Raw genomic sequence first — 25,016 nt, 5'->3', positions numbered from 1 at the left:
TTTTTCCTATCTGTATATTATCTGATTCATATCATATACAAAGATTATCAATGACTTTATTTATTTATTTATTTATTTAAACACAATAAAACTCATATTTCTTGACATCCACAGCATCTTAGAAAAACTCTGTTTTAACTTTCTGGAAGATGTTAAGGTTGAGAAATCTGAGAGAGTCACTAATTGTTCTAAAGTTGCAATAAAAGCAAATAAATGATTTAGATTGAAGTACCATTTCACAATGACTGTATCACACTTCTAAACATTATACTTTCTGATGTGTTTACATTTGACTGTGGTCCAATACAACTTGCTGTATGCCCAGAGCAAAGTGAAATAGTGAAGCCATACTTTAAAATAAAAAATAAAAAATGGTACACAACAGGTATTTAAGCTCAACTTGAGCTGTGAATCTACAGGTCGAGTTAGAACAAAAAATGATTCATCGTATCAGTGAAAATTCATAATTGACCTGGATTGTTCACTAACTTGGGATAACTACTAAAATGACAAAGATTAACATTGTCACCTTGAGCCGCACATTTACCCTACAAGAAAGCTGTTCTGGGCTGAATTCAGGGCACCTACAGTCCAAAGAATAAATATGAAGCCTCAGTTACTGACACCTGCTTCAACAAAGTGTGCAGAGCAAGATGCTCCTGGTAGCCCAAATGCAAATACTTCCTGAGAAACACTGGCAGGTAATGCAGTGCATGACTCCACTACTCACCCCTTACAGCAGTAAGCAGCAGATGACGCTGCAGCAATACGTAGTTCCAGCAATTGCTTTCTGCTTTCCATAAGGAATAGAAAAGCCATACTGTGGAATTACACAGTCTTTCCTATGGGCCAGACAGAGCAACCAAGCTACGTACAGGTTACCCCTACTAGTTACTTCTAAGCACAGCCAGCTAGGCTTTGAGGAACTTTGGGCTGTCAGTTGAGGTACACCCCCATCACCAAAAATAAGGATCTGATATCCACTTCTGTGGGCTGATTCTTTCAAAACTATGAATAACTCTTACTGACAACAGTGACTTAATCCTATTTGCAGAGAGATAATAGAGTTTCTTAGCACAATGACTGGCATTATGCTGGGTTGGAGTAGGAAGGCAGGTGATGTCTTGCGCTGTCTCCTCTCTTACATAACAGCATGGAACAGTGCACAAATCCAGCCCTTAGGCTGTTGAAAAGAAAGGTATCTTCTGCTCAGTATTTTATAAATTCTTAATAAAATAGTAGAACCAAAATACAGCAATCATACACTCATCGAATGCAACTTGGGGAAAGGGAAGGAGAGAGGAAAGAATATTTATGGTATCCTTCCTGTATCTGGTTTGCTGAACAGCAGATTTATATCAAAACTTCATTCAGTGGAGATTTATGTTAAGATTTACATGCATATAGAAAGCAAAAATACTTTCACTAAATGTGGGAACAATGCTCATTTTTAGATACATATTTATTTACATTGAACTATCAAGGGACTTGACCCAGCAAAACACTTCAGCATAAAGTTAGCTCTATGCACTTTAATGGAGGCTTACATGTGCTTACAGTGAAACACTTAGCTTAAGTGCTCAACTCAAGGCTTATATATTTCAAAAAAATTTAAATGACAGATTTCAAGTAAAATATGCTAAAAGAGATAATACAAAAGCAGATTTTATAAAAATATTTCCAACCCGCAAGCAACCTCCCTCCCATCATCCCAAATCTTCAGGGACATCCTCATCTCAGCCACTGCTAGACAGAATCCTCAAATCTATCTCTTTTATTATATCCAGACATATAGTCAAACTCCAAATGATCAAAGCAACCTGATCTCTAGTGGGAGTACAGCAATGTATTTTATTTATTTATTAATCACAGCTCTTCTGTTAATTTTTCCTAGAAAAATAAGATTTAAAGCATATCTAGAAGACTTGACTCGAGCTTCCTAGCTAATAGTCACACTTCTGGCTACTTGGGAGAACGTGACATAAAAGATACAAGCCTAACAGATATATCACACTAAGTGTTCTCTGCCAGCTCTTCACCTCACCTAGATGGAAACTTTAACAGGATAATCCACAAACTGTCTCCTCTCATAGCACCAGTCTTCTATAAGTGATTCAGCCCAGTCAGAATCTGAGCAAATCCATCTACAGAAGAATTTGAAAACTCACAGCAAGAAATGCTTAACTGTATTACTGGAGGCAAGTTGCCTAAATTAACCAGGTAGCTAAGCATCAAGAATGCTCCCACTCATTAGGATTTGGCATGTGCTTCTTAAGGTACAGGCAATATACTCTTCCCTCCATCATAGTCACAGAATAAGAGTTAAGGATTTAAAACACTTTTTGTGTTTCTCTAGAACTGAGGTACTACACAATTCTTGTTACTGTTTTCTTCCTTTCTGCTTCAGGTATAGCAGTTGGTACCCCTGCAATGCAGATGAAGCACAAGAAATTTAGGACTACTTAATAAACAGTGTTTGTATAAGAAGTTTGTTGTGCATCAACCCAATATACCTGTCAGTCTGCAGTATTGTTACTCTAGGAAATCTAGATTTTAACAGGTTTAGGGACAGACATTGAAAACAGACAGTGTCTACAAGGTAAAGTACACTGTAGCATCCTTACAGTTTGTTTAGTCAATGTATAAAGTCTATTTGCCAGCAGACAGGACTGGAGTAGCTCATTGCTCACAGTAGATGACTCTGCAGAAAAGAAACAGTATAAATGCAACAAAATACGTGTTTTCCGCCCTTTTCAAGTTTACATCTCAAAGAGTTTCCCAGTGAAGAGGTAGTTCAAGAGGTTTCCATAGTCAGTCTAAGGTCACTGATTAAAGGCTTCCTTTTGCAAACCCCTTAAAGAAACTTATGATGGAGCTCCACAGACTACACTCTGAAATCTGTAAACAACACTGGCACCAAAGGAGCTGGATCCTGTGACTCTACCACCACAACGGAAAAAAGCTCTGCCACAAATATCTTTAGCCTAAGAAATATGTATATTCTACTGATTCAAAATACAAAGGAAGAAACACAGTGTTTATTTGTTCACAATGTATATATGCTGATGGGCCTGTTTTGAACACCTGACATCTTAACTTTGCTGCCAGTGTATTATTTATAACTCCAGAGCATTTCTCAAGCTTTGGGCATCCTGAAAATAAGGACTACATAAGCACAGGAAAGGAGGTAATGCCAATAACTATGTACTTAGAAGGCCCTGAAGAGCCGTAATACCGTTCTGGCCAATTTAAATATTCATTCTTTCCTTGTTAACATAAAGCCTCTCCACGTTTAGTTTCTCAATTAAACAGGAGGTGAAGTGGTTTACATAGCAGTGTTTTAGTGAGATGGAATCTAATTACAGTTAATCTCCCAATATGCAATAGGGTGGCTTCCCAACAATTAATAAAAAGCAATGGTTAGGAATGATGACAGCACTGCTTCCAAAATGAACTTAAGATAAAATGCAGGATTGTATAATTACCACATTAAAAACCTGCATTGAGAGGTATTCATTTCTCAGGCAAGAATAGGTAGAACAAATTATGATTATAATATATCTCTCATTCTGGAGGAAAGTAAAGCTTACTGTACACATTGCTTACAGACCTATCTTGCACTGGTGCTTAGGAAGCTGAATAGGGTTGTTCCCTTATCAAGAATCGAGGTGCCATGGTGTCAGCTGTACGAACAAAAAGATAATAGCATATGGAGACAGAGGAACTAAAATATTGATATTTCATTTTTTAATCCTACCGAGGATCTGTGGTTCTTCAGATTTTTCTACAATGTGACAGATACAGAGACAACTTCTTGCTATCATAAATTAATATGATTTGGGAGTGAACACCTAAAAGCACTCAGGGTTTGACCTTGTGTGTCTGAATTTTTAGGAGTCTCCATAGGACTCCAAAACATAATTGTATTATGCTGACAGACAGTACTTATAATACTCCGGAGGATCTGCCTGATCTTTGGAAGCGTATTTCTATCCCAACTAAAACAGAGCATTAAGTGAAAGACAGTCAGTCTTTGTACTTAATATTCACAGCTTTCCTAGATTCAGCCCATGAGAACCAGCAGTGACTGTATTAATAGCAATTTTTTCCCACCACTTTAGAAGAAGCCACATCAAACTTCTACTTGACAGTTCAGGTTAGGACAGTGCACGCTAAGCTACAGGGCACAGAAGAGCAGAGGTACTACAATGAAATGACACTGCATTTTCCCAAGCCTGACAAAATTACTTTAATGCTGTTGAAAGAGCACTTGAACAGCCTCCTCCTTGTTGTTATCTAACACCATTTGAGTTGAAGAAGAAAACAAGAAAGTCAAAGACTAATACAAGTCCCTTCTCTCTCCAAAAGAAGGGTAATAAGAAAAGATTGCCATGCCTAATAATGTAAATGTCAGTAATTAACAGCTCGGTAAAAATTGCCTATGATTTCCACACAAATCTTACCATCTGCCTGCAATAAAAACCACGGAGTGTATCTCTGACAGAAATGGAAGTCACATGAAGGAGATGTAAGCAGAAGCAATTCAGCAAATTAAAGGATCTTGTATGTCAAGATAAAGGGAGCATTTTCCCTTAAAATAAAAAATAAAAATCAAAAAGTCCTTTAGCTTAGATATTTTTGAACTTATTCCCTGATATTAATAAATGAGTTCCTTTTAAAAAGTGGTGTGAATCCATAAATACTTACAACTTCTGAGCATAATATTTTAGACATGTGACACTGTTTAAACAAGGGTAGTTTAAAAAGAGATCTGAGCAGAGAATTCTTGAGAACCAGAAAAAGATGTGAAGATGCACACAGGATGGCCACCTTCCCCACCCAGCTTGACTTGGAAACCAACGCTTGGTGTGCACAGTGAGGTTTTGGTTGTGGGAGACTGCAGGGACAGCCTGTTTGGGAAGAGGCATGGATCTGCCCTGTGCTGGATCCAGATGGTTCCAGACAGCTCCACAATAGGCCCAATACAGGCCAAAGCTGTGCCCAGCAGTCAAGTTGGTGACATGTCTATGAAGAAATATGAAAGACAGAAATAATAATATATATAAGAAAAGGCAGAAAACACCAGCTAGAAAGGAGGGAATGAGTTATAAACAGCAGAGGGAACACCAAGCTCAGAGGAAGAATAGTTCTGTGGCAGATTGATTGCATCCTTTAAATTGTAATAAATATAAGTGCCCTCCCTGCTGCTACATCATTAGAACTCCACTGTGCTTAGGAATACCAGGACACATTCAAAGTGGACAGGAGATAAGCCACTAATTTTATACATTTGTGTGCTGGTTTTGGCTGGGATAGGGTTAATCTTCTTCACGGTAGCTACTGTTGTGCTATATTTTGGATTTGTGATATAAAACAGTGCTGAGAAGTCAGTTATGATTTAGTTACTGCTGACCAGTGCTCATACAACACCAAGGTCTTTTCTGTTTGTCACACCGCCCTGCTTGTGAGCAGGCTGCGGGTGCACAAAGCCCTGGGAAGGCACATAGTCAGGAGAGCTGACCCCAGCTGACCAGAGGGATATTTCACACCATGTGATGCCTTGCTCAGCATTACAAGCTGGATGAAAGGAGGAGGGAGACAGAAGGGGGATGTTTGGAGTTATGGCATTTGTCTTCCCAAGTAACCGTTATGCATGAAGAAGCCCTGCTTTCCTAGAAACAGCTGAACATCTGCCTGCTGATGGGGAGTAGTGAATGAATTCTTTATTTTGCTTTGCTTGCACATGCAGCTTTTCCTTTACCCATGAGACTGCCTTCACTTAAAGCCACAAATGTTTGCAGCTTTACCCTTCCAATTCTCCCTCCTCTTACACTGGAATGAATGATTGAGTGCCTGTGTGGGGCTTCTCTGCATACCAGGCTTAAACTATCACAGCCTTTTCTTGGGGCTCAAGGGGCTTAAGACCACAAGTCTTCACCAGCACATGCTAGATTGGATTTATAGTTGCTCTGCTGCCGACAGGCTCATATGCCTGCCTTGGGGCTCACTCACTTTAATATATATTAGTCTAGTGCTTGTAGGGGGCTCTACTTCTTGTTGGACTCTAACGTGCTTGAGAACATTTCCCTGGCCACATACGTGGACTGTTAATAGCCAAGGCTTGGCTGCTGGTCCTGCGCTGCTGCATTGGACAGACTGCAACTCCATTGAGAAGCTGAGTCAAAGGGACTGAGAGCTGTGGATAAATCCATGAGGGAGCAGGTACACCTCAACGTTATCTGTGACTGGGGATAAGCCTACACCAGAGCGAGTATATCTCAAAGCATCTGTGGATGTTGAAGCTGGCACATCCCTGAAGAGAATGTGGCCCACAGATAAATTCACACTGGAACAAGCATACCCTAAAGTAGCCCATGAGTAAGGCAGATACAGATATACCTCTGAAGAGATGGACAACAGATAACGCTGCACCAGTGCAGGTACTTGCCAGAGGGACTGTAAGCCTTGGACAAATGCATGCTGGAACACTGGCAAGGACTGGAGTAACATTAAACCCAAACCAAAGGGATCAGTGATAGAGAACGTAGCGGATATACCTTTAAGTAACAAAATCCACACTTTGAATTGCTTGTTATGTGAACATATATAGCAAGAACAATCTGAGCACAAAGTGCTGCCCTCAACTTGAATAGAGACTTGGGTGCTTTGGCAGCAGAATTCGTCCTCTGGTTCTGTTTTTGCAGCATCACTTCTTATACAGCCAAAAGAGAAAGCATCTTCATTTTTTTGTATTCAGAATCGTGGTTGCTTTCCTTTGAAATTTGTATATTGTCTCCTATGAAAGCAATCCGAAACAGCAGCTGGGTTTTTAAGTCTGGGAGCACATACCAACAACTAACATAAACAATACCAATAGGGATTTCAGTATCCTAACATCTAGAAAAATAGTACAAATACTTAAAAAAAGGAATGCAAAAGGAGTTGAGCAGTAGGGATCAATTCTTGTGGGATCAGATTCCTCAGGATAGGATTTTAAACATTAAGATGTATTGTTCCAGATAGATGTATATAAAAAATCCACATCCTGAATTCAAATGGCTAACAATAAATTTGGGATGCAAGCGTTAAAGTCATTGATGCAAAGATTCCTGAAGTAATAAATGAAAGCCAACAGATTAAACATCACAGAACGTAATCTTCAGTCCACTTCTTTCCTCTTAGTAACCTTTCTGCGACACAGCACTTTTTGCACTTGTGAAGAGGTCAAATCTCTTGATGCCACTGCAGCAGCCAAAAAAAAAAAAATCAAGTCATATAAATCCATAAATTGGTCACCGCTGCATTTCCTTCTTGACGGAGATGGAGTCCTTCAGATCTGCATGTGAGGATGGGTTGAAATTACCCTATCCCCAAAGCACACATAAGCTCCTGTTTTGTAATGCATTGTGAGTTTTGGCACAGTTCATTCCACAACAAAATCATTTAAATTCTTTTGCAATTCTGATGCAGTTATTAATGCAGCAGTTGACTAGAAGAATATCTACAAGCAGCATTGAAAATAGAAAGGAAGATAATGACTAGTCTGAAATGCTAACAACGGAAAAGCACTAGAAACAATCCATTGTAAAATAACTTCTTTCCTCAAGGCTAGGCACATTTAGACTACAAACCCAATTATGGAAAAATACTGCACAATACTCACAGAGAAATTTTCAGGCATGGGGGATTCTTTGCTGATACTGTGCTACATAATCTTTCCCTTTTTTAATTTCCCCTGCTGAAGTAACCAATACGCTGAAAACAATATATTTAACACTGTCAAATTTTCCAAACTACGAACCTTCCTCGAATTTATTGGCCAAAAGAAAATCAGAAGAGTTAAACTTTGATGAGATATAGTAGCAGTTAACAGACAAAATGCAAATACCTCCTTCCTCTTCCTATACATTCCATCCCAGTGTGGTGTGTTCTGGGAAGGGAGGCAAGGAAGAAAAATACAACTAAAGGGTGATTAAAATCCTACAGGCAAAACCAGGCTTCAAGTGACAACGTATATAAAATCTTCTTTCTTTCCTTTCCTCTTTTCTTTGCTAAGTTTCCACACATCTTATTCCGATGCTGTAATAAGCGGCTGGCATAACAGCTAAAAGCAGAATGCCTCTTTCCTGTATTCTGCCCTTGTTCCTCACTTCAGTACAGTGAGGAAATTCACTTTAATGACAACTAAGCAGTACCAGATCCCATACATATAAAATGGACACAACTCTCACTGCATTCCCCAGGGGCCAGCTTTTCTCTCCAGCTGGGTCCCTTAGCAGTTCTGCTGTTCCAACATGATATATTAATGAGATCCAGTACCTACAGTTTCTGGGGACTTAGAATTTACATGCTAAGCATCACCATTCTACTGTCTGACAAGGCCATTTAAGATATCCCTGAAGAAAATGGCTTTGCTTCTTTTTTTTTCCCCAACACTTCAACCAAAAGCAACATATTACTTCTTAGCAGAAAGGATAAAATGAATATTTTGCAAAAAAAAACCTTCTTGTTGCAGCATTTGCCAAGAACAACCAAGGTCTGGTTAAGCATGCGTGCTAACACTAGAAATGACAACACAACACTTGAGAAAGGTACTTCACAAGTCCACAGGCTTTCTACATCGTGCAGCACTTGCATGTAGGTAAGAATATAAACACAAAAAAAAAATACTGCATGTGGTTTTTATGAGTTTTGGGGGGGATTTTGTTGTTTGTTTTGTTTGCCTTCTCCTAAAATAGTAATAAGAAATGGCCCACTGTGTTGCTTCAGTTATTCAAAGAAGGGCTGGGGATTCTGCAGAGCTGGTAGCACCCTGCCAGAAGGAAAAGTCCCGTTGCTCACTGAAGAAGAAAAGACAAGGTTGATACAACACGTATTTGTACCAGAGTATGCCAAGGGAGAGAAAAGATGCACTGAGTCTTGCCACTCCTCTTTGTGATTCCTGAGAAGTCTGTGCAAGCTGCAGCAACCTTTATCACTGCGTAGGTCACAAGAAAAGGAAACTACAGAGGGAAATTAAGACAGGAGAGCAGAGAAAGAACAGCAACTTGTGTTTAAATTCTTGGAAAGGGAGAAATCACAGCAAAACACTGTCAGAAATAAGTCAGGCCAGTTTCTACTGTTATTATTGAATTGACTGCTAGGTTAAGGCCTTGTCTAAACACAACAGTTATGCCAGTTTAATTCAAATCAATTAAAAAACTCATTAAAGTTACACAGGTGCAAAGCTCTTTGCAGACAATCTTGTGCCAGTTTATAACTAGCTAAAGTGATTTGCATGTATCCACAAAAGGTCGCACCTGCTTAAATAAATTGATTTTTTTAATCATTTTAATTTCATGACATTTTATCTAATGTAGAGACTGATATATAGCTATTTTTAAATGCACTGAAGTTCAGGTTCTCAAGGTTAATTATTATGCAGTTGTATTGTGTTTTCTTTCATTTAAACACTACCATACATTTTTAAACAATGATCATCCAGGGATTTCAGTGATGTGCTCAGTGGAATCAGGCATCTTCCAGCACGTTGAGTTATGCTCTGTTCTACAGTTCAGGAAGCGCTATTTCATCTGCTTATAAAGCTATCTTCAAAATCTTAACACTAAACTCACTTACCTGCTCATCCACAGGACCAAAAAGTTGGAAGGACTGTTTAAGATTTGCTTATTACCTTAAACCCGCTATCTATAGGTTTCTAAACTAAGCCACCTACTACTGTTAATGAACACTGCAGAACTGTTGCCAATAATATTTGGCAAAAGGCATGAATTGTTCCCTCCAACCATGAGTTTGTATTTCTGATTAATAATTTATTACATGGATGTGTCTGGTTTCTTCTGTCTGACATCCTTACAACAGCAGGCGGCATGTCAGCAACACATGGTAGCCGTGTTGAGGGGTGAGGAGCTCTCATATGATGTTTTCTTGTATACAGATCTACAACTTTGAATATGCTTCAGTTTGTACGGTCGCAACACAACCTCCACACTTGGAATTACCTTCCTAACAATTCCATTATTGAGGAAGCTTGAAAAATAAATGAGATTCTCCTCCACCTCCCTCCCCCCCTACCTGAACAGCCCCAGCTCCCACAGTCTTTCCTCATGGGAGGGATCCTCCAGCCCTCTGGTCATCTTTTCATACCTCCTCTGGACCTACTCTAATAGCTCCATCACGTCACAGGGCAACGGGGAAGGACAAACTTCAAGCAGAGGTGGAATGCAGTTGTTCAGTAGACATGGTTCGCATCTCCTCCACAAAAGTGTTTTCCATTTCTGTCATGGCAGCGTAGTGTCAAAATGACTGACTCCTTCCATCCAGCTGTATATGACCATGAATTTTCATTAGAGTGCAGCTGTTTAATCAGATGTACTATAAGACTATTAAACCTTATTTCGCACAACATTTTGACAATGTATTTACAGGAACATTAATAAAAGCTGGTACTAGAACTGCGCTTTTGCTGCCACTAAATTTTGTTATCCACGCTCTCATGTGTTCAACGATACAGACATTTGAACAGTTTGAAAATGAATAGGCAACAATATTGTTTGTTACCAAGGACAAAGAAACACTTTACCATTAGTCAGCATTCAAATAAATCAAGTTCTGTCGGAGCTTGTCTAGGCTCAAACAAATTGTCAGTATAGTCAGAATGATATAAGCTCCCTGCTGGAAGTTAGAAGTTATAGCACTGAAATTCAAAGTGAATGCCATGTAACTTCACCAATACCATGTCCCACAATGACTTTTAAATAAAGCAGATGCTTAATCAAGGAAAGTAATTTACTGATAGTAAATTTTGCATTAAAAGTTCTGGTATGCAATTTTTTTTTCAGCGCATCATTCGCCTTCTTAGTACCCAGACACTTAGGTGCAGGGGAAGAAAAGACAAAGGTATTCTGCATACAGCACCACATAGAGCTGCTCCCCTACTGCATCATTAACCTTGAATTGCTGTTACCAAAGACAGGATCCAACTGTGAGAATGGAAATACCACAAGTCATCTCAGAAGAGCAGCCCAGGACTGAGCCTGTTGTACGACCAGTTGATGCACCTGAAGAAACAATGGATAGCTGCAGATTTCTAGCCACTTTTGCTCTTTGTTCATGACCCAATTAAAGAAATATATATATATATATATTTCACTAGAAATGCCAGTTGAGCAGCTCATTAAAAACACTTCAGCCTGGAGAAGAGGAGGCTCAGGGGAGACCTTATAGCTCTCTATAACTTCCTGAAGGGGGGTTGTAGTGAGCTGGGGGTTGGCCTCTTCTCTCGTGTAATCAGTGATAGAACTAGAGGGAATGGTTTTAAGCTGTGCCAGGGGAGATTCAGGCTGGACATTAGGAAGTATTACTTCTTGGAAAGGGTAGTCAGGCATTGGAATGCACTGCCCAGGGAAGTGGTGGAGTCACCGACCATGGGAGTGTTCAAGAAACGCTTGGATGTTGTGTTGAGGAATATGATTTAGCTGAGAAGTATTGGTAATGGTTGGACTAGATGATCTTCTAGGTCTTTTCCAACCTTGATAATTCTGTGATTCTGTAACTCACATACCATGCTAGGAAAGGGGCAAATGTCTAACTTAATTTCTCTTGAATCTATTATTGACCTATTTTAGCTGGAGTAGAAAAGAACAACACGTTAATAAAGAGAAATAAAACACGCACAGCTTTTCAAGAGCCAGATTCAGCAAAATTGAACCCCAGAATTTTACAGAAGCCTCCTTAAACCTCATACAAGGGTTGCCCCAAAAGTAATCCTTCCTATTTTATGGTGTTGGCCCACAGTGTCTGGGGGGGGAGTAAACTCTTCGAAAGGGCTGACAATAGCAGGACACGGGGAATTGGTTTTAAGTTAAAAGAGGGAAGATTTAGGTTGTATGTTAGGGGGAAGTTCTTCACTAGGAGAGTGGTTAGGCCCTGGAACAGGCTGCCCAGGGAGGTTGTGGATGCCCCGTCCTTGGAGGTGTTCAAGGCCAGGTTGGACGGGGCCCTGGGCAACCTGATCTAGTAAATGTGTATGTTTGGTGGCCCTGCCAGGCAGGGGGGGTTGGAACTACATGATCCTTGAGGTCCCTTCCAACCCGGGTCATTCTGTGATTCTGTGCGGGTGGATGTTGATGGGATGGCCGTTGAGATCGAGCTTTTCCAACACTATTCCATGTTGCTGCCGTGTGCCAGATGGCAGCAGAGGGGCAGCACAACAGAATGGTGATAGCCAAGTGGAATCACTGAGGGACGGCTCCTTTCTCCACTCCGATTGGCCGCCTCGCCTCGCCCCGCCCCTTTTAAATACCTGTCGCTCCGTGACAGGCTGCCACCGAATTCCGGTTAGCGCCGATTGGCCGGTCCCTCCCCCCGGTTCCCGCCTTAGGTTCCCGCCTCCTCCCTCGCCGTAGGGCGGCAATGTCAAACCGCCCGCCAGCCGCCAGCCCGCGCGCTCCCGCCTCCTGCGTGCACTCGCTCCTCCCCGCTCCGTCGTCACCGCCCGCCCCTGGGCTGCCGAGGGCGGCGGCGGGAGGCAGAGCGAGGCAGAGCCCGACTCCGGCGAGGCGGCGGCGGGCGACCCGCGAGGAGCGCGGCGGCGGCGGCGGCAGCGGGCTGGCTCTGCCCCTTCCCTCCCACCCCCCGCCCTTCCCTTCCCCCGCCCCTCCCCTCCTCCCCGCACGCGCCGGGCGGAGCGGCCGCGAGGGAGCCCCGGGCGCAACATGGCGGAGCACTCGGCCCCCGACAGCAAGCACAAACCCGGCGCCAACGCCAACTCCGTGGCGCCGCTCAACAGCCGCGGCGGGCCGGGGGGCGGCCTGTCGGGGGGGCTGTCGCAGCCGGCGGGCTGGCAGTCGCTGCTTTCCTTCACCATCCTCTTCCTGGCCTGGCTGGCCGGCTTCAGCTCGCGCCTCTTCGCCGTCATCCGCTTCGAGAGCATCATCCACGAGTTCGACCCCTGGTGAGCGCACACGGGGGGGGCCCCGTCCGGACGCGGCGGCCGCGAGAGGCGGGCGGGGAAGGAGGGAGGAAGGGAGGGAGCGGGGCGGCGTGCGCGGGGCTCCCTCCTTCCACAGCGCTCCCTCCTTCCACAGCGCTCCCTCCTTCCACAGCGCTCCCTCCTTCCACAGCGCTCCCTCCTTCCACAGCGCTCCCTCCTTCCACAGCGCTCCCTCCTTCCACAGCGCTCCCTCCTTCCCCGGCTTAGTCGGGGCACGGTGGGAGTGACAGCGTCGTGCGAGGACGTGCCCGCGTCCCGACCGCGCTTATCCGCAACTTGGCGTGCGGCTGGTGGGCTCCTGGAAGCGAGCGCCGTGTCTTCCATGGAACGTCCTGTCTCGTAGGGCTGATGCCACGCGAAGGAGGGAGGTGCTTTGTTTTGAAATCCGCCTTAAGATCATCGAAACCTAACGCTGGTGCTGCATTTAGAGCCCTTGTGTAAAGCGTGTGGACCGCTGTGGTGGTCCAAAAGCACAACTTCCTCTTTTCTCTGTGTGTGTGTGTGTTGGTTTTTTTTTCTCCCCCGTCTCTCATGTAATCCATTCAGAAACCGTGGCACAGAACAGGCGGAGGGAACAAGGAATCGCTTTGTTTTTAAGCGTCGCACGAAGCAATCCGTGCTTTGTGATCTGCAAGCCAAATATCTGCAGAGAGCCGGGCGGTCGCCCCAAATTTAAGTGCCCTTCTGCAAACGAGGAAGGGAGGAATGCAAACTCTTAATTAATAAAGTTAACAGCGGGGAGCACGGCTCCATGAAGCTGCAGGGAGCGTATAACCCCAGGGTCACGTCCTGGGGAGGAGTTTTTATAACTCTTCAGATCGAAATCTAAGCAAAAAATCGGTGGTGGAGGAAACTTGATACAAATGACGTCTTTGCACAACTTATCTGGATGCTGTAATCAGAAGGCTCATCCTTGGGTGAATGGAAGTTGCACAGCGTTGGGTTGTATAACTCGTCGCTAAGCCTTCAAGGGCATTAGGAATGTGCCAGGAGAGCTCGGTTTGTGGCCCCAGTGATGGCTGTGAAGATAACCTGCAGTGTGGCGGGATTGCACAGTCATCTTCCTGCGCGTGCAAACAGGGCACTGCTGCTGTGCTGTTGCACTGTGCTGTTGCACGGAGCTCTGCAAAGTTGACAGAACTCAGTGGTTTTAGTGCAGGTTTGTGGGAAGCAGAGAGATGTTGAGAGCCAGTGTCATGTTGCTGCACGCCAGGAACAGCGGAGGCGAACGCACTTAAGTTAATTAGTAGGAAAGAACCTAAAATGGTAGAAACTGGGGGGAAAAAAAGTGTTCTCTATTGCACCGGTGATATTGATGGAGAAAGCAAACAGCAGTTGTTCCCAAATACTGCCGTGTGGTGAGGAATGAGTGTTTTCTCACAGTTATAAGGGTCTTACAAACCTGAATGTGATGTGGGAAAAGCGCTTATGAAAAGAGATTAGCAGTGCCCTATTTTTATTTTCTTTAACCACTTCTTTAGCAGGTTGTGCAGGTGAGCAGCTTTCTGTTTCCCTTTAGGCGTCAGTGAAACAGTTCCATGTTATTTCCCATTCCTTTGGCTTTTTCTGTCAAGCCTGTATAAGGGCATAAGCATCTGTTCTGTGTTATTTGTTTTGTGATGAGAGAAAGCTGTGGTCTGTGTGGTAAAATCAGGAGCATTAAGTGAATCTGTTAGTCTTTGGAATGGAAAACACTATTGCCACTGAGGTGTAGGAAGCTTTCTCCTTTACTTAGGAAATCCCTTTTCCCCTGTGCACATAAGAAGCATAGGGAATTTAGGGTGGAAGCAAAAGGAGGTTTGCTTTGGGTTATCAGTAAGTTAACTGGATCAAAATGCTCTGTTATCTCTAGCATCTGCTTCCAGTTAGATTTCTGCTGGTAAGGTGAGTTTTCTATTGGAGGGGTTGGGGTGCTCTGTACAACTTGCTTCTGAGCCTTTCTTCAGGTGTCATTTCTTCCCAATGTATAGGCAGCCCAGTGCAGTACAGAGGGCAGCATTTGCTTTTGATCTCCTCTACAATACACAGTGCTCGTTTGAGGAAAAACAAGCTGGTATTTTGTTATCATCATGCTGCTCTACAAACTTGTGGCCTGATTATCATTACTGGGATTACTGTTTTCTTTCACGCTGCATACCTCTTTCAAATTGTATTGCCACTCTATTTCCCATGCTTTGTTTACTTGCCATGCTTGAGCTGATTCAGAGACCACGAAAAACGTGTGTGATTTTTGTCCTAGGTTGGGAGCTGATGCGTGGAGTCAGTCAGCACTGACTGGGAGCTGTTCTTGGCTATTGGAAAAGCCAGCAGCTCTTCAGGATTTTGTTATCAGACCAAGAACTTGAAACTTGAGCAGTGGTTCCAGTGTATGCTGAGGTGGGCAGGTTTCCTGCCTAAGGTTTGGTTCATGGTTTGGCTGGTGTGGCAGCTGGGTGAACCAAGAGCATCATATCTGTGCTATGCACTTGTGAGTGTGCATTGAGGTGTGTTCGTGAAAGTACAGCTGTGCTTAACCCAGCTGTCCAGCTTCTTCCTTCCTTCTTTCTGGTGTTGCCTTATGTGTCATGATGGCTGCCCAGCCAAGGCAACCAGACTTACAGAATACCAGAACGGGACTGCTTCACCCCTTATATGCTGCTTTGCATCCACTGTGCAGCCTCAACCGGCTGCTATACTGTGTCATATAGCCACTCACATCACACGTACCCATAATAATCTATAAGCTGAGTGTGTATACATAGATAAGTCTACAGGTACATTAGTAGTAGTCACGCACTGGTAATGCTACTGACTAAAGCAGGAACAACCTTTAATGCATTGGTAGTCTTCGGTGAGTGCTATCAAAACAGCACCATTCATTCTGTTTGCACAGCTCTCACCACTGTCACATGTGAGAAAAGTATCTGAATCATTAATCATATCCCACGGCATTAAGTCAAACTTTTGTCTTTCCTGAGAACTTTAACAGCTACCGCAGAAGCAAAAGAGCTGACTGAAGCTGGAATGCGGAAACTCTTGTGCTTGGGTACGAGACCCTTCACGTGTGCCATGCAGCACCAGCGGGATCTTGTCAGCCAGGTTTGCCTCCTGCTTCCAGGCACGTTGTGTCCTACTGTCCTGCCAGCTCTGGTGCAGCAAGCTTGTACGCATCTTTACCTCTTCCAACTTGGCACCATTGTTCAGTTCAAACCACCTGCTGTCAACAGGGTGGCTGCTGTTTATCATACATCACATAATTGTGCTAGGGGTAAGTGTGGTTTGTATATACAGCAACTTATCACTGATATCATCAGCTGCTGTTAGCGGACTCTGGTGACTGGCATTAAATTGGCAAAAATAAGGGTAAGGCCAGTGCGATGACATTTCAGAGGTAGACAGGTTGAGGGGAAATTAGGATTTTACCTTGAGCACAGAAATTGTCCAAATACTGTAGTGTTTTAGTTCTCCAAACCTGCCCACAATCAATTTTTATATTGCACTTTAGTCTCTTTATTTTTGAGGAAGAACATGAGCGTTAGGAGAGAATGCAGATAGCAACTGACTTTACAGGATAAAATCAGGTTGAGTGATAGGACAGAGGTATGTATGTGTAGAAACAGTGTGTGAGGAGTGGATGTGTGTTTCATCGCAAGAGTGATGAAAGAAGGGTAGGTAGCAGTGAATGAGGGTACCTTAAACAGGTGTTCATAAGGGGGGAAAATTAGGTAAGGAGAATGATGTTGTATTTATAAAGTAGATAAGCTCAATTAACGGTGTTCTGTCTGTAGGCTGTGGGTGGATGTGGCCTACCCAGGTAATTCAACTGTCTGTTGCTTACCTGCTAGTGGCTTTTCTTGCTGGGCAACTGGAAGGCAGATTACGCAGTAAGTGTGTTGTTCTTGAGTGGTGGCAGGTACCGTCATCTCCAAACTGCTGCCATTCTGCAGGCTTTCACCCCATCCCATAACCTTATGAAAGGTGAGCACACAAATGCAGATCTGTTTAGGAAACCTTTCCCACCCACTTTAACATTCTTTTCCCAACCACCTTCTTTTGTTTATAATCTTTGACAACGTCCAGACCTTGGGAAAACATTTGGTTGCAATCCAGTTTGAATATTATTGGATTGATATATTGGATTGATTTTGAGATGCTGGAAAATGTCAAGAGAAATTAATGCTAAAAACTTATATATTTTCTTCATTTACAAGCCTTTTGATTCTATGAAATGAGAAATATTCTTGTTTCCATTTGATAGGATTATATTTCAAAATCCTGTCAGCATAGGATGGCCTTTGGATTTTAGTGTTTTCTTTCCAGGGACTTGTACAGCCTTTCCATGTTCAGATACTTGGCCATTTGGAAGCAACCTTCCAAATGTTGGAAGGTTGATATGGTCCCAAGTCAAGAAGATGTGAAATTGAGTGTATTTGGCTTTTCTGCTGCTTAGGAAGTTGCAGAAGGTGTTAAGTATTAGAAATGTAATGGAAGGAGTACAGTCTGACAAAGACCTGTTGGACTAAGTTGCAAGTGTAACAGAGAGATGCTGAGCGGGGAGACTCATTTTGTCAGGCTATAGGCCCAAGAAGCTAAGAGCAGTTCCTCTTGTGGTTTCAAAGTGTCTGCCATTCATATAAGAATCAAAGCTCTGATCCATTTCTCCTGTTGTTTTCTATCACATTTACTGTTGGTATTGTTTCTTTCTTCAGTAGCCCAACTTTTAATAGGGGAGAAAGCTCTGCTCAGTCACGTGGCTTGCAATAATGGGGTAATGGATGAGAAGGTAAGAGGAACAGCGTTGGTAAAACACAGAAGTGTGTAGAGAGACCATCTTTACAGCATCTCCTAGAAGAGATGGGAGATGAGACAGAGTGCTTGCAGAGTAACCGCCCTTCTATTGATTTGTGGAATGAAACTTGAAAAGCAAAATGTATCGGGATTGTTTTGTAGGCTGGGTTGAACTGAACCAACAAGTTTAGCTTTTAGTACTGTGATTTTAAAAAAAAAATAGTCTTCAAAAATGCTTTAGCAAGTCAAGTGTTATTGAGTGACTGCTATGATGAAAATCCTTGAATGGACTTCTCTTAGCAGGTATTCTATTATTTGAGCGGCTTAATATGTTCTGTTCTTTGAACAGAACGTTGATTTCATTACAGAAGGTCAAGGGTGGCTTTTAAAGGTTTTCTTTTGCTTCCTGTTGTAATTCCAGCAGCCCCTGGTTTTGGCAACAAGTAATCCGAATTCTCATGTTTTAAATCTGACTTGGGTTGAATTTGAGGTGGGGATTTGTGGGGGCATGTTTAGGTGGCAAAGTTAGCAGGCACATCTGAAATCCCATAGGTACTTAAAAGTGGGTCGGGGGTAGATGTGTTTGAATGTCTTTGCTGTTCCACAAGCATCTCTCCTGATGCAGGCAGGTTCTTTCCCATTTAATGGATGTCTGTGAACGTGCTGCAGAAAGTTTCCTGCTTAATTCTTGAAAATTCTGTGCTTGCAAGCGCTTTGAGGTACATTCATACTGACATGTAGCGCCAGTCCTGAGGGCTTCCTTCTACTTAGCTGAGTTGGCAAAGCTGCTGCTTTTGCAACCTGTACTCTGTGGCAGGGCATGCACGGATTTTTTTATTACTATTGTAAAGTCTTTCAGCGAAACTTCTAGCCATCAGATTTACCACGTGCTCGGAGAATGAAGTGAACTTGGGACGGGTAAGAAGTGGGACTGTTGCTGGAGTCTTCCTGTGTTCTATATCTGCAGCATGTCCAATAGACTCATTTACAGCCATATGACTGAGCAGAGCTTGTGATCTTTATCTGAAGTGTTGCTGGGAATCGAGCTGAGATGTTTTTAATGTTAGTAGCTGATAGGTCTGGGTTTGAGAAGTACCACTACACGGGCCCTAACATTACACCACACCTTAGAGAAGCTGGAACAGCTGAAGGAATTTATTTATGGCCATGGATACAAACAGGACAGTTCAGCTTCCTTATTTCTCAACTTAGGTGGCTTTCCCTGGGTAAAAGCTCCTTTGGCATATGGAAAATTGAGTTCTTCCTACACTTCACAACTCCTGCTATTAAGTGAGGCAATATCCCTATGCCTTAGCAAAAGAAATGGTCTCTTTTCATCAAGAAGTAACTGGGTACTTGTGCATGAGAGCTTCACAGAGCAGAAAGTGGCATTTGAAGTGTATATTTGGTGTGGGAGACCCAAGTCCAGTGTCAGATCTAATTTTTTTAAGAGCTTGTCTAATAGAAATGACTGGAGTATGTGAACTGCGATAAGAGTTATTCCTGGGTGTTACTCATACCATGTTCTACAGCATTTTATTTACACAGTTCAAGTTAGTTTGTTAGTTAAAGAGCTTTTCAGAGTTCTGTTCAGCTGATAATCCATGGAGATAGAATTGCAATACACCTTTGCAAAAAGGTTCCTCGCTGAAAACCAACAAACAAAACCCTCAGGAAACAGTGTTGCCACCAGGGATTTGAGTTCAGTTTGTGGATTTTTGGTGCTGTTCTTAACAGAATCACTGCTTTACATAGAATTATTTGCATTTGTTCAGAAAAGTGGCGCGCCGAACGCATCTCATTCATGGGTACTATCCATCCTGTTTCAATGGTAAATGAATTCTGAAGAAAGGAAAAATAGCATGTCGTTATGTCATTTTACACTGTTCTAGCACATGTGGCTGGGCAACCTACCTTATGTGACTTTTTTTAGCCCCCACTGAATTGCAAATGCTTTTTATTATTACATATTTTTTTCAATTATTATTCTGTAAATTGCAGCTTACTTCTTGCTTAGCTCTAAGAAAGATGTTGTTTCATTGTCTTTGTTGTTTTGGTTTTTATTCAGTCTTCACAATAGAGGGATATTTGAAGGAAAAAGGTGTGAGAAGCACCGACTTAATTCCTGAGTTGATCGGAAAGACTACGGTTTGGACCCAACACTTGCATTCTACAAGCAAAGGATTTGAAAATACAGCAGTGCATTTTGTTGAGTCAGAAGCAAAACAACAAAACAAGCCTACTTGTCCTAAATACCTTTCTGCGCGTCTTCAGCTCTTATTTTTGTCTCTTGCCTGTCTTGAATGTGCTTCCTTCCTATTCTAAATCTATCGCAAACTCACTGGGAAGTTCAGCTGAATAACTTGGAATTTTGTAAATATTGTTTCAAGTGCGTATCTTGGAAAAGACTGTTTCATTTTCACAACTGAAACATTTTAAGTTTATCATTTGGCTATTAAAGGTCTTCCTAAGTGCCTTTAGTTTTTTTCCTTTGGCAGTAGATAAAATGCCTTAAAGTTGCAATTCTTCTCATTTAGAAAGTCGGTGAAACAAAATTGGAGCTTTGGCATTATATTGATGTTAACAGTGGAAGTAAATGGGTATCTCTTTGGCTTGCTTTACTGTAGAATAAAGATCATTAGAGCCAATGCGGTGTTTGAGTTTTTTAAAAAGCTCTGTAATGCTACAGTGCTGTATTTTATCTTATACAGGTAATACTTATCTTATACAGGAATGATTTATCCAACCTCAAATGTCTGAGGTAATAATTGAAAAAAGCTGCTGCATATGTCTCACAATTTATTCTGCACCGCAACAGTTTTAATCTTTCATTTGCCAAGTAGAAAATAGATTTTTACACTGAGGAGACTAAGTTAAATATTTGTGACAGTGTCTTAATTTGTGATGTCTCAGGTCAGTGTCATTCTACTGCTGGTAATGACAAATGTAAATGTTCTGCTATGGCTAAACATGCTTAGGAGCCAAAGAACCTGTAGTGCTTTAATCTTGTAATGTGCTGCTACTTTACCAATGTTCCTTGCCTCTTCCTAAAGGAAAGCCCAATCTTTTTTACTGGGAGAGGTTTAGATGGCCCTGTTAGCTTCTAAGCAAGTGGAGTTCCTGAGGTTGCCAACATCTGTTGGTCATTTCTTGGGATAATTTTCTAGCATACTAATAAAGCAACTGACAGAAATCTGGTAAACACAGGTGTCAGGGAATGTGACTGGATGCAGGAAGAAGGAAACTCCCCTTTCCAGTGGCAGTGAGCTGCTGTATTGTCACATCTGCTATCCTCATTTGGCCACAGGTATCCATGAGTTCTGTGACCAACAAGCAGTTTATTCAGGGGTGAACATACCAATAGTTCCTCCTAAAGCTCTCTGACTGTGCTGTTTAAATGTTCCACCAGAAATAAGATTGCTGTTGGTTGACTGGTTATATGGGATGTTGAACCACTCAGATCTGAGCCCCTTTTCTGAATTACCATGGCCAACTCTAGTCACTCTTCCAATTTAAATGCGCGTTTGTGGAGAGTTGGGAGGGCATCCCGTCTGGTGGGGATTGAAGTGTGGAAAGGCCTGGAGCAGGCCAACTTAATTCATCTCTGGAGAGTGAGTGAGGAGATGATTTAGTATTATGCGACCTCAGATCCATCTCCTGAGAATTTCTGCTAGGTCCTTCCCAACAACTTTTACATATCCCCTGCCATATTCCTCCTTTCTTCCCTGCCTGAACCACAGCTGATCCTCTTGTTTTAGTATCCCCCCTGCCCTATTCTGTTTCATGTGCAACCAGATGTTCGTTTTACCTTAACCCAGTTTACAGGGCAGTGTGGGAGAAGGGCAAGACACGGCACTTCAAGTGAGGGCCTGTCACTTAATAAAGTGGCGTTAGAAGTTAAACCCTGCTCTTTTACTGTTCAATAATATAGGACAGAAGGGATATAACTAGCAAATAGTACATTACTGTAGCCAGCCTGTCAAGGAGGTGATGTATTTTGGAACATGCTCCTGGGCATATGATAGAAAGATGGGTACAGCCTGAATATTTCTGTGACAACATTTGTGTTAGGAAGGCATCACAGCTTCAGAGAGTATCTGTAATTTTAAGCCTCTCTCATTTTAAAACTATTGCCCCACATCCATTTCTTCTGTTTTTTTACAGGCACCTTTTAGATAACTTTTTAAACACAAATTGGATTTGGCTGGGTATCTAAAGAAAGAGAGGAGCATAGTTGAATAAGTTAATAACTACAATATAGTAAGACGAAAGAATACTAGAAATCAGGTGTGTAATGAAATAACAGACGCGCAACTTTAATTTCACATAGTACATGGCAGGGATTTAATATTAATTATAAATACTCTCTTAACTGCTAAGCAGTGTGGTCACTGTGGTACACTTAATCTATAATGCTTCTGTGAGGTTACCTAATAAAAAGCAAATCGTGTTTTATTATCATACTTCTGTGATTCTTTTGTGTCTTTATAGAAATATTAGTATGCGTTAGGTGCAGTTTTTAGCATGTTGAATAAAACTCAGTGAAAACTTGCATTTTTGTTTTGATTTAGGCTTACTGGAAGCAATATGAAAGATATGAAATAGATGTAGGGGAGAAGTAATTTTTACTTCTTCTTGTCATACTTCTGACAATAAATCTGACAGTAAATGTGGATCAGGAATGCAAAATACACTTTGAAAGATAAAATCCTGTCTGTCTATTGCAGGGAAGGATAAAGACCACTTTCTGTCATCATTTCTTGCTCTTTGCTTATCTTATTGGTGACCTCCTGTTCCCACACTGATTTCCTTCAGCATGAGAATATCTGTGTAGTCACTGCTAACAGCTGGAATGGTTTCTGCCCTCATCTAGAGGCTGCCATCCTTTATGTTGGTCTGTGTTAATGGATTATGGGAGTGCTTCTAATCTGCTTCAGGCAAAAAAATAAGGTGAAATAGTTTAAATTATCTTTAGAGTGGTATGCTTTTAGATGTAATTCAAGCTAATTATCTGATTTGGGCACTGGAGCAGATTAAGAGCGCTTCTGCACAACTTTTAACTAGCAAAACTAAACTGAAGGATGGCTGCCACAGTTAAATTTGGGTGTGTAATTAGTACAAGGCATTCTAGAGTTGTGCATTGCCTTTTTGCCATTCTTTGTTCATTTGTGGTTTGGACTACGCTCATGCCTTATTCCTTTCAGCTTGTTCAATTAGGGCATAATTAAACTTATCTATATGTTTCTCCAGATGTTAGGCATACAGTTGAGTTTGGTCAGCAGGCAGCTATGTCTATCTGCATAATGCAGCATTTGTCTACTGATGTCAAGTTACTGAAGGGGTCAGTGGAATTTAAGCAGACATGTACAGAGTTAAATAAAATTAGGTTTCTTACTCTGATCTTAGTCACTGGATTGAAGTTGTTCAAGGTAGATAGACAGTCTGCTTCTTCTCTGACTCTTATCCACTCTAAAACATTATTTTTGCAGTATCCCTTGTAGTGGTCAATAAGACAATATTGTAACAGATAGAGCTGAACAAGTGTGCTATGAGAGGTCCAGCTTCTTGAACAAAACAGAACCTAAAGCCAGGAAGGACAGCTAAAAAAAAGCATAGTCAGGGAATTCAGGTAACTAAGAATTCATTGCAGTAGGAGGAATAGCAGATGTATTAGGAGATGTACTAAAGAGTGCATTTTTAGGGAATAGCCTCTAATTTTGAAGCTATTAATCAGCCTTTGTCATATTAAAAGCCTGCTTTGTCTGGAAGAACCATCCTTAAACATGTTGTTGAATTTGGTGCAAAGCTTTCAGAGCTTCATGATGCAAGGTAATGCATTACAAAGTAACCCAGTACTGCTCAGGGGGAAAATAAACAAAAACATAACTCTAGTGCCTTTCTAGTTGTGAGAGCTGGTGTTGTATTGAGCGGAGACATGAAGCCTCTTATGCAGGTGTTACTGTCAGAGCATCACTGTCAGTATTGATATCAGTCATAGCTTGCTATCTGCAGTGAAGTATTTGTCCAGTAGAGAAGAAGAAACACATTCAAATGTGCCCTGCAGTAATTTTGAATGATTCTATATTTAAATAATCATGAAAACCTTTTGGGAATTTTGACAGTCTGAGGAAAAAATGGAATCATCATTTTCTTATTAGGTTTATAATCTTTGAAATGCTATGAAAGGCAGACTTCTCTAGCAAAGTAGAACTTCTGGTGTTGTTAAAACTAACTTTGCTTAATAATTTGCCTTTAGACATGGAATAATTCAAAAGCAAGGCAGAAAAAAAGGTCATGAAAAAGCTTTATAGGCATCAGAGGAATTGTCTGAAACTGTAGACAGATATCCACCTGCTACAGTGGTGATGGGATGCATATTGTGGCTTCAGATGTAGTATATTGTGTGAAAAGTGTAAGGAGTGGTCATGGCATGCCTTAAAAAGCTTGCAGTTATTTAGCAAAAATACTGAAGATGCCCTGGGCTCTCTGAAAACAGTAGGCCGTATGCTTCTTTTAGCATTTTGTATCATTAAGCTACTGACAGCATGCAGTTCCTGATGTTAGCACTTGCAAAGCTCAGTGTGCTGTCGGAAGCAGTCAAAATAACATACCAAGAAGTAGCTGTAGAAGTACTGTAATCTTTTTCAAATGCTTCAGGAAAGTTCTGATATTCTTAATGGTCATTTTTTAAGGCTTGTTCTATACACATTCTGGTACTCAGGATTTGCACTGAGCGTGGCTGAATGTTGCACCTGAAAAATACTAGCTGTCCTGGCTATGCTGTCTGGTTTTGTTTCTGCTTAGGCTGTTTGCAGTTCTTCCCCATCAGGGATTAGTCGAATGATACTACAGAGAGGAGGAGCAAAGTTGCTAAGCTGCATTCCAGCAACAGGGAGGAAAAAAAGACAAATAACTTCTTCCTTAATCTTTTCTGAACTTACATGGCCATATCACTACAGAACTTCATGCCATTTTATTGCATCAGTAAATCAAATGTGAGTGTTGTAAGCGACTACTTGCAGGATGTATATTTCTCTTTTGCAATGGCTCTATTTGCAATAAAACTGCAGAGATCAGTTGTGTCTCTAAGTGTGGGGCACTCTTGAGAACTTCCACCAAATACTTGGTATTATTTGAAGCTTATCTCGGAATACAAAGAATAATCGCATATTCATATCTTCTGAGATAAAATCATGAAGACTTAAACATTAAAAAAATAAAAAAATCCTCCTTAACCCCCACAGAAAGGATAAAA

At 41.8% G+C, this 25,016-nt stretch overlaps 1 protein-coding gene across 1 annotated transcript in view; it reads left to right on the top strand.

The window, feature by feature from the left end:
• The first annotated feature begins 12,685 nt into the window (after window positions 1-12,685).
• STT3B (STT3 oligosaccharyltransferase complex catalytic subunit B) overlaps window positions 12,686-25,016 on the top strand; it is a 44,988-nt gene continuing 32,657 nt past the window's right edge. Inside the window, exon 1 of the mRNA XM_015853900.3 lies at window positions 12,686-12,955. Within this exon, the coding sequence (XP_015709386.1) occupies window positions 12,717-12,955 (239 nt within the window). The 5' untranslated portion in view covers window positions 12,686-12,716. The remainder of the gene's footprint in view (window positions 12,956-25,016) is intronic.

The sequence above is a fragment of the Coturnix japonica genome, chromosome 2 (genome assembly GCF_054131305.1).
Source record: "Coturnix japonica strain WE chromosome 2, WE-NBRP24, whole genome shotgun sequence".
Lineage (NCBI taxonomy): Eukaryota > Metazoa > Chordata > Aves > Galliformes > Phasianidae > Coturnix > Coturnix japonica.
Note: the sequence above shows the minus strand (reverse complement) of the source record. Positions and strands in the feature narration are given on the sequence as shown.